The 12,787-nt window shown below is 38.4% G+C and overlaps 1 protein-coding gene across 1 annotated transcript; it reads right to left on the reverse strand.

Moving 5' to 3' along the window:
- Positions 1–4,927: 4,927 nt before the first annotated feature.
- On the reverse strand, positions 4,928–11,710 carry LOC132535903 (synaptonemal complex protein 3-like). Its single transcript, XM_060183435.1, has 5 exons — positions 11,597–11,710; positions 9,710–9,809; positions 8,217–8,315; positions 5,573–5,677; positions 4,928–5,444 (listed from the first exon to the last, which is right to left on the reverse strand). Exons 1-5 carry the CDS (start codon positions 11,707–11,709, stop codon positions 5,391–5,393), a joined length of 471 nt encoding a protein of 156 aa, XP_060039418.1. The 5' UTR covers position 11,710; the 3' UTR covers positions 4,928–5,390.
- Between the last annotated feature and the right edge of the window lie 1,077 nt (positions 11,711–12,787).

The raw sequence follows: 12,787 nt of genomic DNA on the forward strand, positions 1-12,787 counted from the left end.
TTTATATTTAATAAAAGGCATTTCTCTGATCAATTCAAGAGACAAGCAAATCTCCAGGTTTACTTTAGGGGCACTTGTTCTGTAACTATGGTGTAGAATTTCTTGTTACACAGAAGTGAATATTAAACATTTATTTATTTATTTATTTTGCCTCAATGGTTATTGCTGGGGCTCCGTGCCTGCACCACAAATCCACTGCTCCTGGAGGCTATCTTTTGCCCTTTTTGTTGTCCTTGTTTTATCGTTGTTGTGGTTATTATTGTAGTTGTTATTGATATTGTTGTAGGATAGGACAGAGAGAAATCTAGAGAGGAGGGGAAGACAGAGAGGGGGAGAGAAAGATAGACACCTGCAGACTTGCTTTTCTGCCTGTGAAGTGACCTCCCTGCAGGTGGGGAGCAGGGGGCTCTAAGCAGGATTCTTATGCCTGTCATTGTGCTTCGTGCCATGTGCTTTAACCTGCTGTGCTACCGTCCGACCCCTGAATATTTACATTTTAAAATAGAATATAAACATAAACATAGGTGTGATTTAAAAATTTGCCTTACCAAATGTTTACAAAATATTGTCTTTAGGTAATGAATCAATTACATCATGTTTATATTTAGTCATTTGGGCTGTTAATAGAAGAAAATAGTGTCAGTTGTATACAACTGCGCACTAAGTACATTCTAAACAGAGGCGGTCACTCCTCTCCTAATGAATCTTTCAAATAACATGTAGCACACAATTTTGTAAGTGCAGAATGAGGACATGGCTGATAAATTCTGAACATATTCTGAAACAATTTCTTTTTTTATATATTTATTTTCTCTTTTGCTGCCCTTGTTGCTTTTTTATTGTTGCCATAGTAATTGCTGTTGTTACTGATGCCGTCGTTGTTAGATAGGACAAAGAGAAATGGAGAGAGGAGGGGAAGACAGAGAGGGAAAACAATTTCTTATTACATTAGAGGGTTCTAAGTAGGGATTTAGAATGCTGTCATTGGGGAGTGGGCAGCAGGTGGTGTAGCTCAATGACAGAGCCCTTGCTTAGTCATGACCACAGAATGTGAGCTCAGATCTAGAAGGATGTAGAGGTCACACAGGCTCCTAAGCTAATTATGGGCCCCAGGTTACATCAGATTGATGGGGTTTACAGTAATATTTATACCCCTTTCCCATATTAGGGAGCTACTCTCTTCCCTGATCCAGATTTCTGGTCCTTTTCCCAGCCATGACATCATCTCCCCAGACAATAATTAGGATCTATCTGCATATCAGATTTCAGGCTCATGCAAAAAAAACAAAACAAAACAAAAACAAACTAGTATAGCTACAGGCCCTTTGAAATATAACTAAAATATGACTACTAACTATCTACAAAATGGAGGATGCCCCCAACACTTCATCTGCACTATTCTAGCCTTTAGGTCCATGATTGTTCAACAATTTGTTTGGCTTTGTATGTTAACTCTCTTTTCAGCCACAAGGTTCCAGATGCTAGCAAGATGCGACCAAACTTCCCTGGACACACAACCCCACCAATGTGCCTTGGAGCTCCGCTTCCCCAGAGCCCTTCCCCACTAGGGAAAGATAAAGACAGGCTGGGAGTATGGATCCACCTGTCAACACCCATTATTCATCGGGGAAGCAATTACAGAAGCCAGACCTTCCACCTTCTGTATCCCACAATGATCTTGGGTCCATCCTCCCAGAGGGGTAAAGAATAGGAAAGCTATCAGTGGAGGGGATGGGATACAGAGTTCTGGTGGTGGGAATTGTGTGAAGCTGCTAGTGAAACTCTAGTCTTATCACTATTTAGTCCTGTCAATAGTAATACAACATGTGGGGGCTGGATATATTTAATATCTCAAATTCCATAACTGCCTAGACTGTAGCCCTAAGCACAAATATTAGCTTTTGCTAATATTTATCTTCGATTTGCAAAATGATCAGACTCTTATATGGGGAATATTGTCCATGGATCTCTAAAAATGTATCTGAAAATATAGCTCTGCAAATATCTAAATCAACTATAGCTTTAGGCCAGACAGGTCAAGACCTTTTGACCTCGTAAGAATTTAAAATACAAAGAGGTTCAGGTACCACTAAAAGGGTTCAAATTATAGTGAAGTCACATATACTAATATAGATACTAACCCCCCAACTAACCTGGCTATAATGATGAATTAATTATTGATATTTTAACTCTAAGATTATAAGAACCCCCTTAAATTCTCTTTTAAGACTCACATTTCTCTTAGTCCTGGTCCCTCTAGGGCATGCCCATACTTCTTGAAATTCCTTCTCTATGATTCCTTACCACCCTACCAACTTTGTCGACTTCAACCAGATCGCTACTGGTGCTGCCATCCCACATTATGCTGCTATTGAAATCCTACTGTGGACTACAACCAGAGATATCAGCCTGAGAAGTCAACCTCGCAACTCTTCAAATCTGGTGAGATCTTTCCTAACACATGGGACTACCTACATCCAAGTTAGATGGCACATAATTTAACTAAGTAATAGATATCAGATTAGGCTAGGGTTTAGGGTACTGGATACAGGTGTACACGTATCCATAAACAAGGGGTGATCATAGAGCTCAAAGTGCTCAATAATAGTTGAAATGCCTAAAGAAGACATCGTAAATTCTTTAACTGGATTTAGACCGAATTAGGACAGCCTAGCAGAAAGGTCCAAAGAAGATAGATCCCCAAAACCTAACTCTGGTTGGGCTCAACAAATGACACTCGATGCCTAAACAACTGAGAGAAATTCTAAGATCATCAGATAAAGAAAGGATTACAAGAGTTGGATAAGGGCAAGAGACTGGCGCACTTACTAATGGCGTGTTTTATCAATATCACACCACCTGATCATCTGGGACCCTAGTTAGGGAATCCTTAGATTCCCATACACATATGATGAGCCTTGACCTCTAAAGGGTCCCTCTCTCCGCTACTGCTGGTCGCTTCCATAAGGAACAGTGTCTTGTGGGCCCTCTCAGGACCTTGGCTTTACCATAAAGCAATGACATTAAAAGTAGGCCCAGTCTCCGAAGGGAAGCTGGGGGTATCCTGCCCTGCCACTTAAAAAATACTGGTCCTACCCTGGGTCCATGCTCCCAGAGGGATAGAGAATGGGAAAGCTATCGGGGGAGGGGTGGGATATGGAGATTGGGCGGTGGGAATTGTGTGGAGTTGTACCCCTCCTACCCTATGGTTTTGTTAATTAATCCTTTCTTAAAAAAATAAAAAATAAAAATAATAAAAAAAAAGAATGGCAAAAAAAAAAAAATACTGGTCCTGAAATGAGTGCAGCCTGCAATGTTCCTCAGATGTGACCATGAGCTATAAGCTCAAACCAATAAGGACTTAGAAGTTATACAGGCTCTGGCAACAAATAAAAATATGCATTTACATTTGGGCCCTGGAGTAGGTGGATGGAGGTAAGTAATTGATTTTAGACACAGATTTTTTTTTTAAGTAAAAATAGGAGCTACTCCCTTCCCTAATCCAACTTTCTAGCCCTTTTCTCTACTCTGACAACATTCCCTCAGATAATATTCTTGTCCACCCTCAGGCTACCAAACTCAAGCAAAACTACTATAGTTTTATGCCCCCAAGACCATGCCTAAAATGGTTCTAGCTTTCTTCTACCCTAAAATACCTAATCTCATCTGCTCTGATGCTACTTTTTGGTTCCTGTTCATTAACCATCTTGTCTCAACATAGGTCATGCCACCTTCCAGACACCAAGTTACAGTTGCAACCATGACCCTAACTCGACTTCTCTGGGCAGATGACCTCACCAATGTGTCCTGGACCCTCGCATCTCCAGAGCTCTGGTCCACAAGAGAAAGCTAGAAACAGGCTGGAGGTATGGATTGACCTGTTAATGCCCATACTCAGTGGAGAAGCAGCTCCAGAAGCCAGAACACCTACCTTCTGCTCCCCATAAACAACCTTGACCCATACTCCCAGCAAGGGAGAAGTGATAGGATGAAGATAAGAGGACTCTACACTCCAGCTCCATCAGCACCCAGAGAGAGAAGGAAAATGAGAGGGACATATGGAGGTAGCTCCGATGTTGAGTGGCTTAGAGGGGAAGAGAGGATTGAATCATAAAAAGAAGGGGCAACTATGTATAAATGTGGACAGATTGTTGTAGAGAAGATGGTTGGCCCATGTCTACAACCTGAGGGGAACTGTGGTGGATTGCAGTGGGGAGAGTGAAGATTCAGAACTCTGGTGGTGGGAATGGTGTGGATTCAAACCCCTATTAATACGTAATTCTGTAATATAAAAATATAAAAAATAAAGTAAAAAAGAAAAAAGAAAGAATTTTAAAAATAAACAAAATAAAATAAGAGAGGGAGAGACACATGTAGCACTGCTTCATCACTTGTGCAACTTCCTCCCTGTAGGTGGGAGTCAGAAGGTTGAACCTGGTTCCTTGTGCACTGAAATGTGTATGCTCTACCAGATGTGCCACCATCTGGTCCAAAATTATTTTTTCTTAATGTTCTGGATACCTCAATAAAACTCTTAAATCTAAAATAAATAAATAAACAAATAAATAAATGAAAACTAGAAGAATGATTTAGGTGTTTAATGAACATATAATCATATATCCCTATACTTAGTGAGCATTAAACTTTAAAACTAAACTTTACAGGGAATTTATGTCTGAAGAAAGATATGAAACATTAAAACTGCAAGAAATCCAGTGTATGTGTATAGCAATGAAATGCATTTTCGTCACCGATAAGGGCAGATGCATTCTTATAGTGAGCCAACAACAACTAAACATTTTCACAGATCCACATATTAGCGCAGAAATGTTTACACTGTTTCGTTCCATTGATTATTTTAAGCAATTTAACTCATCTAACAATGAAAACTTAAGTTCTTTTTAATAACCTTAATATAGCAGTAGAATATGTTTTCTTTTGAAAGTTGTTTTAATTGGAATTGACACTGTAACCTGATAAGAAAATACAGAAGAATTCACAGTCACAATATATTTTGTATTCTTTATTTTCTCTAAAATAAGAACAATGAAGAAGTTCATATTTGTCTTTGGAACTGATACAGAGTTGCTGAAAGGAAAACCTAGAATTCAAACAATTATTGTTATAAGTTAACTGACAGTATTTTGGGGCAAAGGTGTTCATTGCTAACAAAGGGTTGAAAATTCAATGCACATAACATTCCCCCATCACACAACTATTTGGGATTCACTGTAACAGAAAAGGAGTCTTGTACTCTACTCAACAAGAAGCTATGATAAACAAGATGTACTGATTTCCACTAAGAAGTTTAACAAGAGGAATGTGATTTAGCCTGGCTAGTGTTCTGCTTATAACAGATAACTTGAACTCAAGTACTTTCTTCACAGACATCAAAAGAGGATAGATTGAAGAGAAGCCTGAACCACTGCCAGGTCCTGTTTTTGCTATAACAGAAAAACAAATGTTACACATTAGCACATTAAGTAGCTGTTACATATATTTTGGCGCATCAAAACGCACACTTGTGGCTCATATCCTCATCATCCCTTAACAGTAAGCTTTCTTTACTTACACATTCTGTAAGAATTTTTTCTTTAAATGCATCCATTTCTTTTTGGAAAGCTCCATGTTGATCAGTAAAATAATATTCCTGAGCATCATCTAAGTCATCCACATTCTGAAATAAAAGTCTAATTCAGTAATAAGACATTTATTTATTTATTTATTTATTTATTGCTATCAGGGTTATTGCTGGAACTTGGTGTCAACTCTATGAAACCACTGGAAGCCATTTTTTTCTTTTTTATTTGTAATTTTTTATTTGACAGGACAGAGAGAAATTGAGAGGGGTGGAGGAGACAGACAGGAAGAGAGAAAGACAGACACCTGCAGACCAGCTTCACTGCTTGTGAAGCTTCCCTCCACCTGAAGGTGGGGAGTGTGGGCTCAAACGCGGGTGCTCGCACATAGAACTATGTGAGCTTAACCCATGTTCCGCTACCTGGCCCCTAGTAAGACATCATGTTTCATCTCACTTTCTCAACGTAAACAATTCCAATTCCAAAAGAAATCATTACTATTCTACAGAGCATGCTTGGTATATATTCCAAATGAAAGTATTATAATTAATACATGGAAATCAAAATAACCACTTAAGAAACACCCACCTCACCAGAGCCCTACCCCTCTAGGGAAAGATAGAAACAGGCTGGGGTTATGTATCAACCTGTCAATGCCCATGTCCAGCGAAGAAGCAAGCAGTTACAGAAGACAGGCCTCCCACCTTCTGCACCCCATAGAGATCTTTGGTCCCTCCAAGAGGGACAAAGAATAGGGAAGCTTCCAGTGTAGGGGATGGGATATGGAACTCTGGTGGTGGGAACTGTATGGAATTGTACCCCCTCTTATCCCACAATCCTGTTGACCATTATTAAATCACAAACAAATAAAATTTTAAAAAAAGAAAAAGCCAAATGCTATATTTGAGTTAAAACGTTTTTTGTAATAGAGGTATGAGTAGTATTCCTTGCACAAAACAGTAGGTTAATGAAAAGTTAAGGCTGATGTGGTAAAAAAAAAAAATAGCTGGAACAGACAAAACAAGCTCTTGGACTTTGACTACAGAGCCAGACTTGTGAGAGGAGAGAGGGTGGGTAGGAGGGAAAGTTAGAGGGTCAGCACATAGTAGTGGAGGACTCTTTTTGGTGGTGGACATTCTACATCCATTTGAAGGAGTATGCTTCTGAACTCTTAAAACAAAAGGCATTGTAAAGTAATGTTACCTCAATTAAAATTAAAATTTACTTATAGATAAAATGCATAATAAAGCATGAAATTTATATGCTAAATAAAAAAGAAATAGTCTCATACCATAAATTTCCATGATTTAAAAACTCTCTAATAAGCTTTTTAGGCAGCAGATGCCAGTGTACTTCTGATGACTAGTAATCTAGTTAAAATGATTCTGTTTGAGGGAATAAAATAATTTATCATATTATCATTTTATATTATGAAAAAGCAAACTTGTTCTGAATCTTTACTCTTTTAAAAATAATAATCTAGTGTGTCCTATATATAAGTTCTGTGTTACATGCTGTGGAGGAATATACTACATTCTTATCACAGTGAAACAAACAATTCAATGAAAGATAACACAAACAGTAATAATTAAAGAAACATGTTGCTGGGCGGGCTAGCTCAGTGACGAAGTACAGGTTGGACAACATACTCTACCTACTACCCGAGAAGTATGGGTCCTGAAATCAGTGAAGCCTAGAATGTTCCTGGTCATGACCACAGAATGTGAGCCCAGACCTACTGGGATGCAGAAGTTACATGGGCTCCTGCACTGAATATGGGCCCCAGGTCAAATTGATGGGGTTTACAGTTAACAATATTTATATAATTTCCCCATATTTGGGAGCTACTCTCTTCCCTGATCGAGCTTTCTAGTCCTTTCTCCAACTATAACACCATCTCCCCAGACATTAACTTGGGTCCACCTGCATATTAGATGTCAGGCTCAGGCAATAACTAGTAGGGTCATGGGCCCCTTGGAATAGACCTAAAATAGACCTACTAGCTAATTCCAAAACAGAAACCCCAAATCTTCATCTGCAATATTCCAGCCTTTAGGTTCATGATTAATCAACAATTTGTATGGCTTTATATGTTAACTCTTTTTTCAGCCACCAGGTTCCAGATGCTACCATGATGTCAACCTGACTTCCCTGGGCAGACGACCCCACCATTGTGCCCTGGAGCCCCGCTTCCCCAGAGCTCTGCCCTACTGGGGAAAGAGAGAGACAGTCTGGGAGTATGGATTGACCTGCCAACAACCATGTTCAGCAAGGAAGGAATTACAGAAGCCAGACCTTCCACCTTCTGCACCCTATAATGAACCTGGGTCCATGCTCTCAGAGGGATAAAGAATAGGAAAGCTATCAAGGGGGGGGATGGGATACGGAGCTCTGGTGGTGGGAACTGTGTGGAGTTGGACCCCTGCCATCCTATGGTCTTGCCAATATTTCCATTTAATAAATATAAATAAAAATAAATTTGAAAAGGGAAGATTACTTCTAAAGGGGAATAATTAAAAACTTAAAATAAATAAGCAATAACTTTGGCTATAGATTATAAATCTTCTGAATTATATTTCAAAATAGACATTATAATTACATAAAGTTTACTGTATTATTAAATACAAGAGAACAAACCTTTAAGTATTCTTCATATAAAGCATGTGCCTGTTTCAGTCTCCTTTTCTGGATAGCTTTACTCTCTTGAAAAATTTTTTGTTGCTTCACAATCAAATTCTATGGGTAAAAAGAAAAAGTTTAGATAAATATCATGAAATATTATTTTATGAAATAAATAAATACCACTATAATAAAATATTGTTATAATGAAATACATAAAATATCATTTTACATTAAGTTTAAAATAATTTTTCTTTAAATTTTGGTTTTAATGTTTATGACAAAGATTAGACAGCTCTGCTCACCACTAAGAAAAATGTATGATATTATTAATTTGTAACTAAGAAATATTTTTCTCTTACACATTCAAGACATAGGTTTGATGTGGTTTCAAAATTAACAAATGGCCCAGAAATAATTAAAAGCTATGCAATAATACTACTTAACAGTTAACAAAACATTTAACAATATTTTTTAAGTCAATTAACATCTACAAGATAAGTCTTCCCATATTCTAGTCTTCAAGTTCATTGACCTACTCTCCGGAATAACTTTGTCTTCTCCCCAAATTTCACCAGTCAGCTCCTATCCTAGCTTCAGCTCCTCCAACTATTGTAATCCCTTTAATACACGAATAACCACCATCTTAAGCAGGAACAGGGTGCTTTAAAAGATTTTAAATAAAATTATTCTATAGCCACTGATTTCTCTTTGCAACAAGCCTCTGGGCTGGGTCGTGCTATCCTGCCCTCTTTCTGGATGAAGACATGGAAGCAGAGACACATCATCTGCCCCAAGTCAGCAGCTAGGATCCTGCTGAAATAGAAGTCTTCCAAAACCCAGACTGAGCAATGCACCGCACCCTGACCCCACCACCCAGATGTCCAGCCTCTCGCTCCATGTTTGCGGCTCTCTCTGCTTTACATAGGGCTCTGAACACTACCAGGGCCGGACATCCCCAGAGTCAAGCATGCTTCCCTGCTCACACTTTCACTCCCCTCCTCAACAGAACCTCAAGTGGAAAGGGAGGTTGTGGGGGTACTTGCCCCTCACTCTGTGAACCCACACAACTCACTTCACCAGGGAACAGTTGACTCTCCAGAAGCTCAGCCTCTGCTTGGAGACTGAACTCCCTTCCCCATGGAGAAAAGAGTGGGTGTCAGAGCCCACAGAACATCTGGTCTGAGCCGCCTTTCCCCAGCCCCATCCAGCTGCACCTGCAGTGAAGCTTTCAGACTTGCAGACAGAAGCCAACAAATGTCTCCTCTCTACTCTGGCACATTTCTGTCTCTTGGACCTGCATCACCTCCAACAACTAGAAGGAGCTGGAGTGTGCTGTTTGTCTGTCTATCTGTCTGTGCTCCTCTGACTATGTGGGCCAGGCTCAGTCTCCCAGTCAGCATGGCGAGTGGGAGCCTGGCCAGGTCTGGGCTGAAGCCAGGGCCAGGACCTCCATGCTGACTGAGACTGGGGTGTGGACACTTCGTTATGAGACTAAACCTGGTACCAACAGCTAGTTTTTCTTCTTCTTCTTTGGTTTTCTGTGCATTGATGGTCCACTCCTGAAACAAAGCTAGAAAATCCTGAGAGAATTGTTGGCAAAGCTTTTGTCTGGAAAACACAAGAATGCACAACATTTACTTGATATTGCTAAGAAAACAGTGAGCACATTCCAAACAAATCAACTTGGCATCCATCAACCTCAAAAGGGAGACGAGGATAATCATGTCTGGGGTGGGATAGATAGCACAGTGGTTATGCAAAAAGTCTTTGATGCTTGAGACTCCAAAGCCCCATGCTTAGTCCCTGGATATTCAAAAACCAGAGCTGTGCAGTGCTCTGGTCTGTGTCTCTGTGTATTTTTCTCAGTGTGTTTCTTTCTCACTCATTAAAATAAAACAAATTATTTATTTATTAGTTTGTAATTAATAGTAGATTACAAGATTGTAAGATCATAGTATATGGTTCCACACCACACTCACCACCAGAGTTCTGTATTCCAACCCTCCCACACCTCCCAAAGATAACCACAATAGTTCTCTCAAGTCTTAGAAATAGTTTCCCTGCTTCTTTTTTTTGTAAGTTCCTGAGTATTAGTTCTCTCGATTCCACATGAGTGAAACAGTAAAACCACCCAGCAGTTTTCTTTCATTTCTTTACTTATGTTGCTAAACATAATCACCTCCACTTCCATCTATATTGTCTCAAAGAACACAATATCATCTTTTTTGATTGTATAGTAGTACTCCATGGACTATGTATCCCATGACTTCTTTAGCCAGCCATCTGTTGATGGGTATCTAGGCTGCTTCCACTACTTGGCTATCATGAATAATGTGGCTATGAACACGGGGCTGCATATGGCCCTTTCGAATTAGTATTTGAGCATCCTTTGGATAAATGCTTGAGTGGTATTGCTGGATCATAAAATAATTCCATTTTTATTTGAAAAATACTTTTTTTTTTAAAAAAAAGAGAGAATAAACTAGAACTATCTGAAGGAAGCAGCATATGAAATGGGTGATTGACTCTCATTCCTGGAGCTGTGGTTCCCAACTGGTTTAGAAAATCCATCGCACATGCCCTGGCTCTGGAAAACTAAGGGAGATCTGTTTTCATAAATGTTGTCAAGAAAATTCATTTTACCCTTAATTTGTTTTAATTTTCTTGCCGAATAACAAATGGGTTGTGATAGATGAATTAATTCTATTAGATTATCACATGCGCTTAAAAGATTTCCAAACTGGACTATTTCACTTTTCCCCCATTCGTCAAAATAATATCATATGAATTACAAAAAAAGAGAAATACATTTCTAAAATATTTAAATTAAAGACTGAATTTTTGTACATAATTGCAAACAGTCAGCTATCATAACTAATTTGTCTTTTATTTAGCTAGCTTAGTCTAGGAATGAATATGCACATTTCTGTTATTGTCATTATCTCTGCATCTTCACTGCTCTGGGTGGACATTTCCAGACAAGAAGAGAAATACAGAAGCAGAGACACAGAAGGAGAGAAGGAAAGACACTATAGCACCAAGAGCCCCAGTAGGGTAGGGACCACACTCGAACCTGGGTCGAGGACATAAGAAAGCATAACTCTCCCAGGTTATCTATATTGCCCACCTGACTGGACATGTTTCTGATACTAAGTAAATTAAACTATGATTTCAACAGGAAAAATTATCTTTGTCCCCATCAAAATAATACAACTCAACTCAAGAAGTATAAGATTATATGATTAAACAAATTCTTTGCTTTAATAAATTATCACCTGAGAATTATTTCTCTCTAGAGACTCCCATAACAGAAGACAACATTCCTAACTAATCTGTACTTACAAATACAAAGAAATTACGTATACACTTAGACCCTAAAATACAACAAAGTTTACCTTTGCTTTTCCTGGTTTTTCCAAATATTTTCAATTTTCTGATTGACAGCATTTACAGAAGCAGCAGTACTCATTCGTAATCTTTTCCTCTTTGCTTGAAAAACCTTCTTCATGTCCTCTATATTGTAAAAATACAACCGTTAAGATTCAATGTAGGAAATTATTTTTGCAAACTTATCTAGAACAATATTGGCAGAGTTAGAGTTCAGTTTCTAGTGAAAGAAACTTGACTTTAAAAGGCAGCAAACCAAGAATCAAGAAAATCCACTCCCCTTCTTTCTTGCAAAATCTTTCAGTTACTGATATTCAATTCTCATTTTTTACAAGTGCACATCATTTTTTTTTAATTGAGAAAAGAAAACGGTGAAGACAAAGTATGCTATTTTCCAGACTGTGCCAATGGTCTCAGAGTCTTGACTATTTTGGTGAGAAAACAGGTATTTTTTAAATTAATCGAAAATATATTCAAAATCAAAGAAAACATTCATATGGATAGCTGCTCGAACTGGATAAATGAAGCAATACTACTCTATTTTTAATATCACTAAAGGTATAGCTGAGGAAGTGACTCAGTTTGATCCTTTGTACTGTATATGGTGGAAGTGGTATTCTGGCCTGTGTGTCTCTTAATAAATAAATATGAGAACATGATAACAGCTGGCTAGACAGCTCACATGGGAATGTGCCTGCATTGTCAGGCCTTCATCCAGTTTGCATCCGGCCCCAGTGCACTTCTGTGCCAGCGTGTTTCCCATCCTCAACCCACTCCCTTCCCCTCTGAAATACAATGCCCCAGAGTGATAAAGCTCTGAATAAGAGTGGAAAGAAAGACAGAGAAAGCAAAGGAAAGAAAGAAAGATAGAATGAAAGGCAAGGTAAAAGAAAGGAAAATAGATTGCAAATGGGATAAAAATAAATGAAAAGTGAGAAACATTCTTATAATTTGGTCACAGAAGACTTTAAATGTAATTAAACTAAAGCCAAAGATAATGGTGAGTTTAATGAAATAGTCATTTCTTCAGGTACATTTTCTAAACACTTTTTAAAAAATGCACACTAAAAAAAATTTAATGGCATTTACAAAAGACTTGAAATTGCTAGAGTTCAGTGATTCTAAAAATACTTCCCTGAAATTATCTTCTATTAGGAATCTACTAGCAACAGTTAGTTGCCAATGGTAGTTATAATTTT

Source organism: Erinaceus europaeus, chromosome X (assembly GCF_950295315.1).
Source record: "Erinaceus europaeus chromosome X, mEriEur2.1, whole genome shotgun sequence".
NCBI classification, from domain to species: domain Eukaryota; kingdom Metazoa; phylum Chordata; class Mammalia; order Eulipotyphla; family Erinaceidae; genus Erinaceus; species Erinaceus europaeus.

Coding starts and splice junctions, on each gene's coding strand:
- LOC132535903 (XM_060183435.1), bottom strand. CDS start 11,709: ATGAAGAAGGTTTTTCAAGCAAAGAGGAAAAGATTACGAATGAGTACT. Junction 8,316..9,709: donor AAGAAGAAGAAAAACTAGCT/GTTGGTACCAGG, acceptor TTTTACCCATAG/AATTTGATTGTGAAGCAACA. Junction 5,678..8,216: donor TATATGAAGAATACTTAAAG/GTTTGTTCTCTT, acceptor CTTTTATTTCAG/AATGTGGATGACTTAGATGA.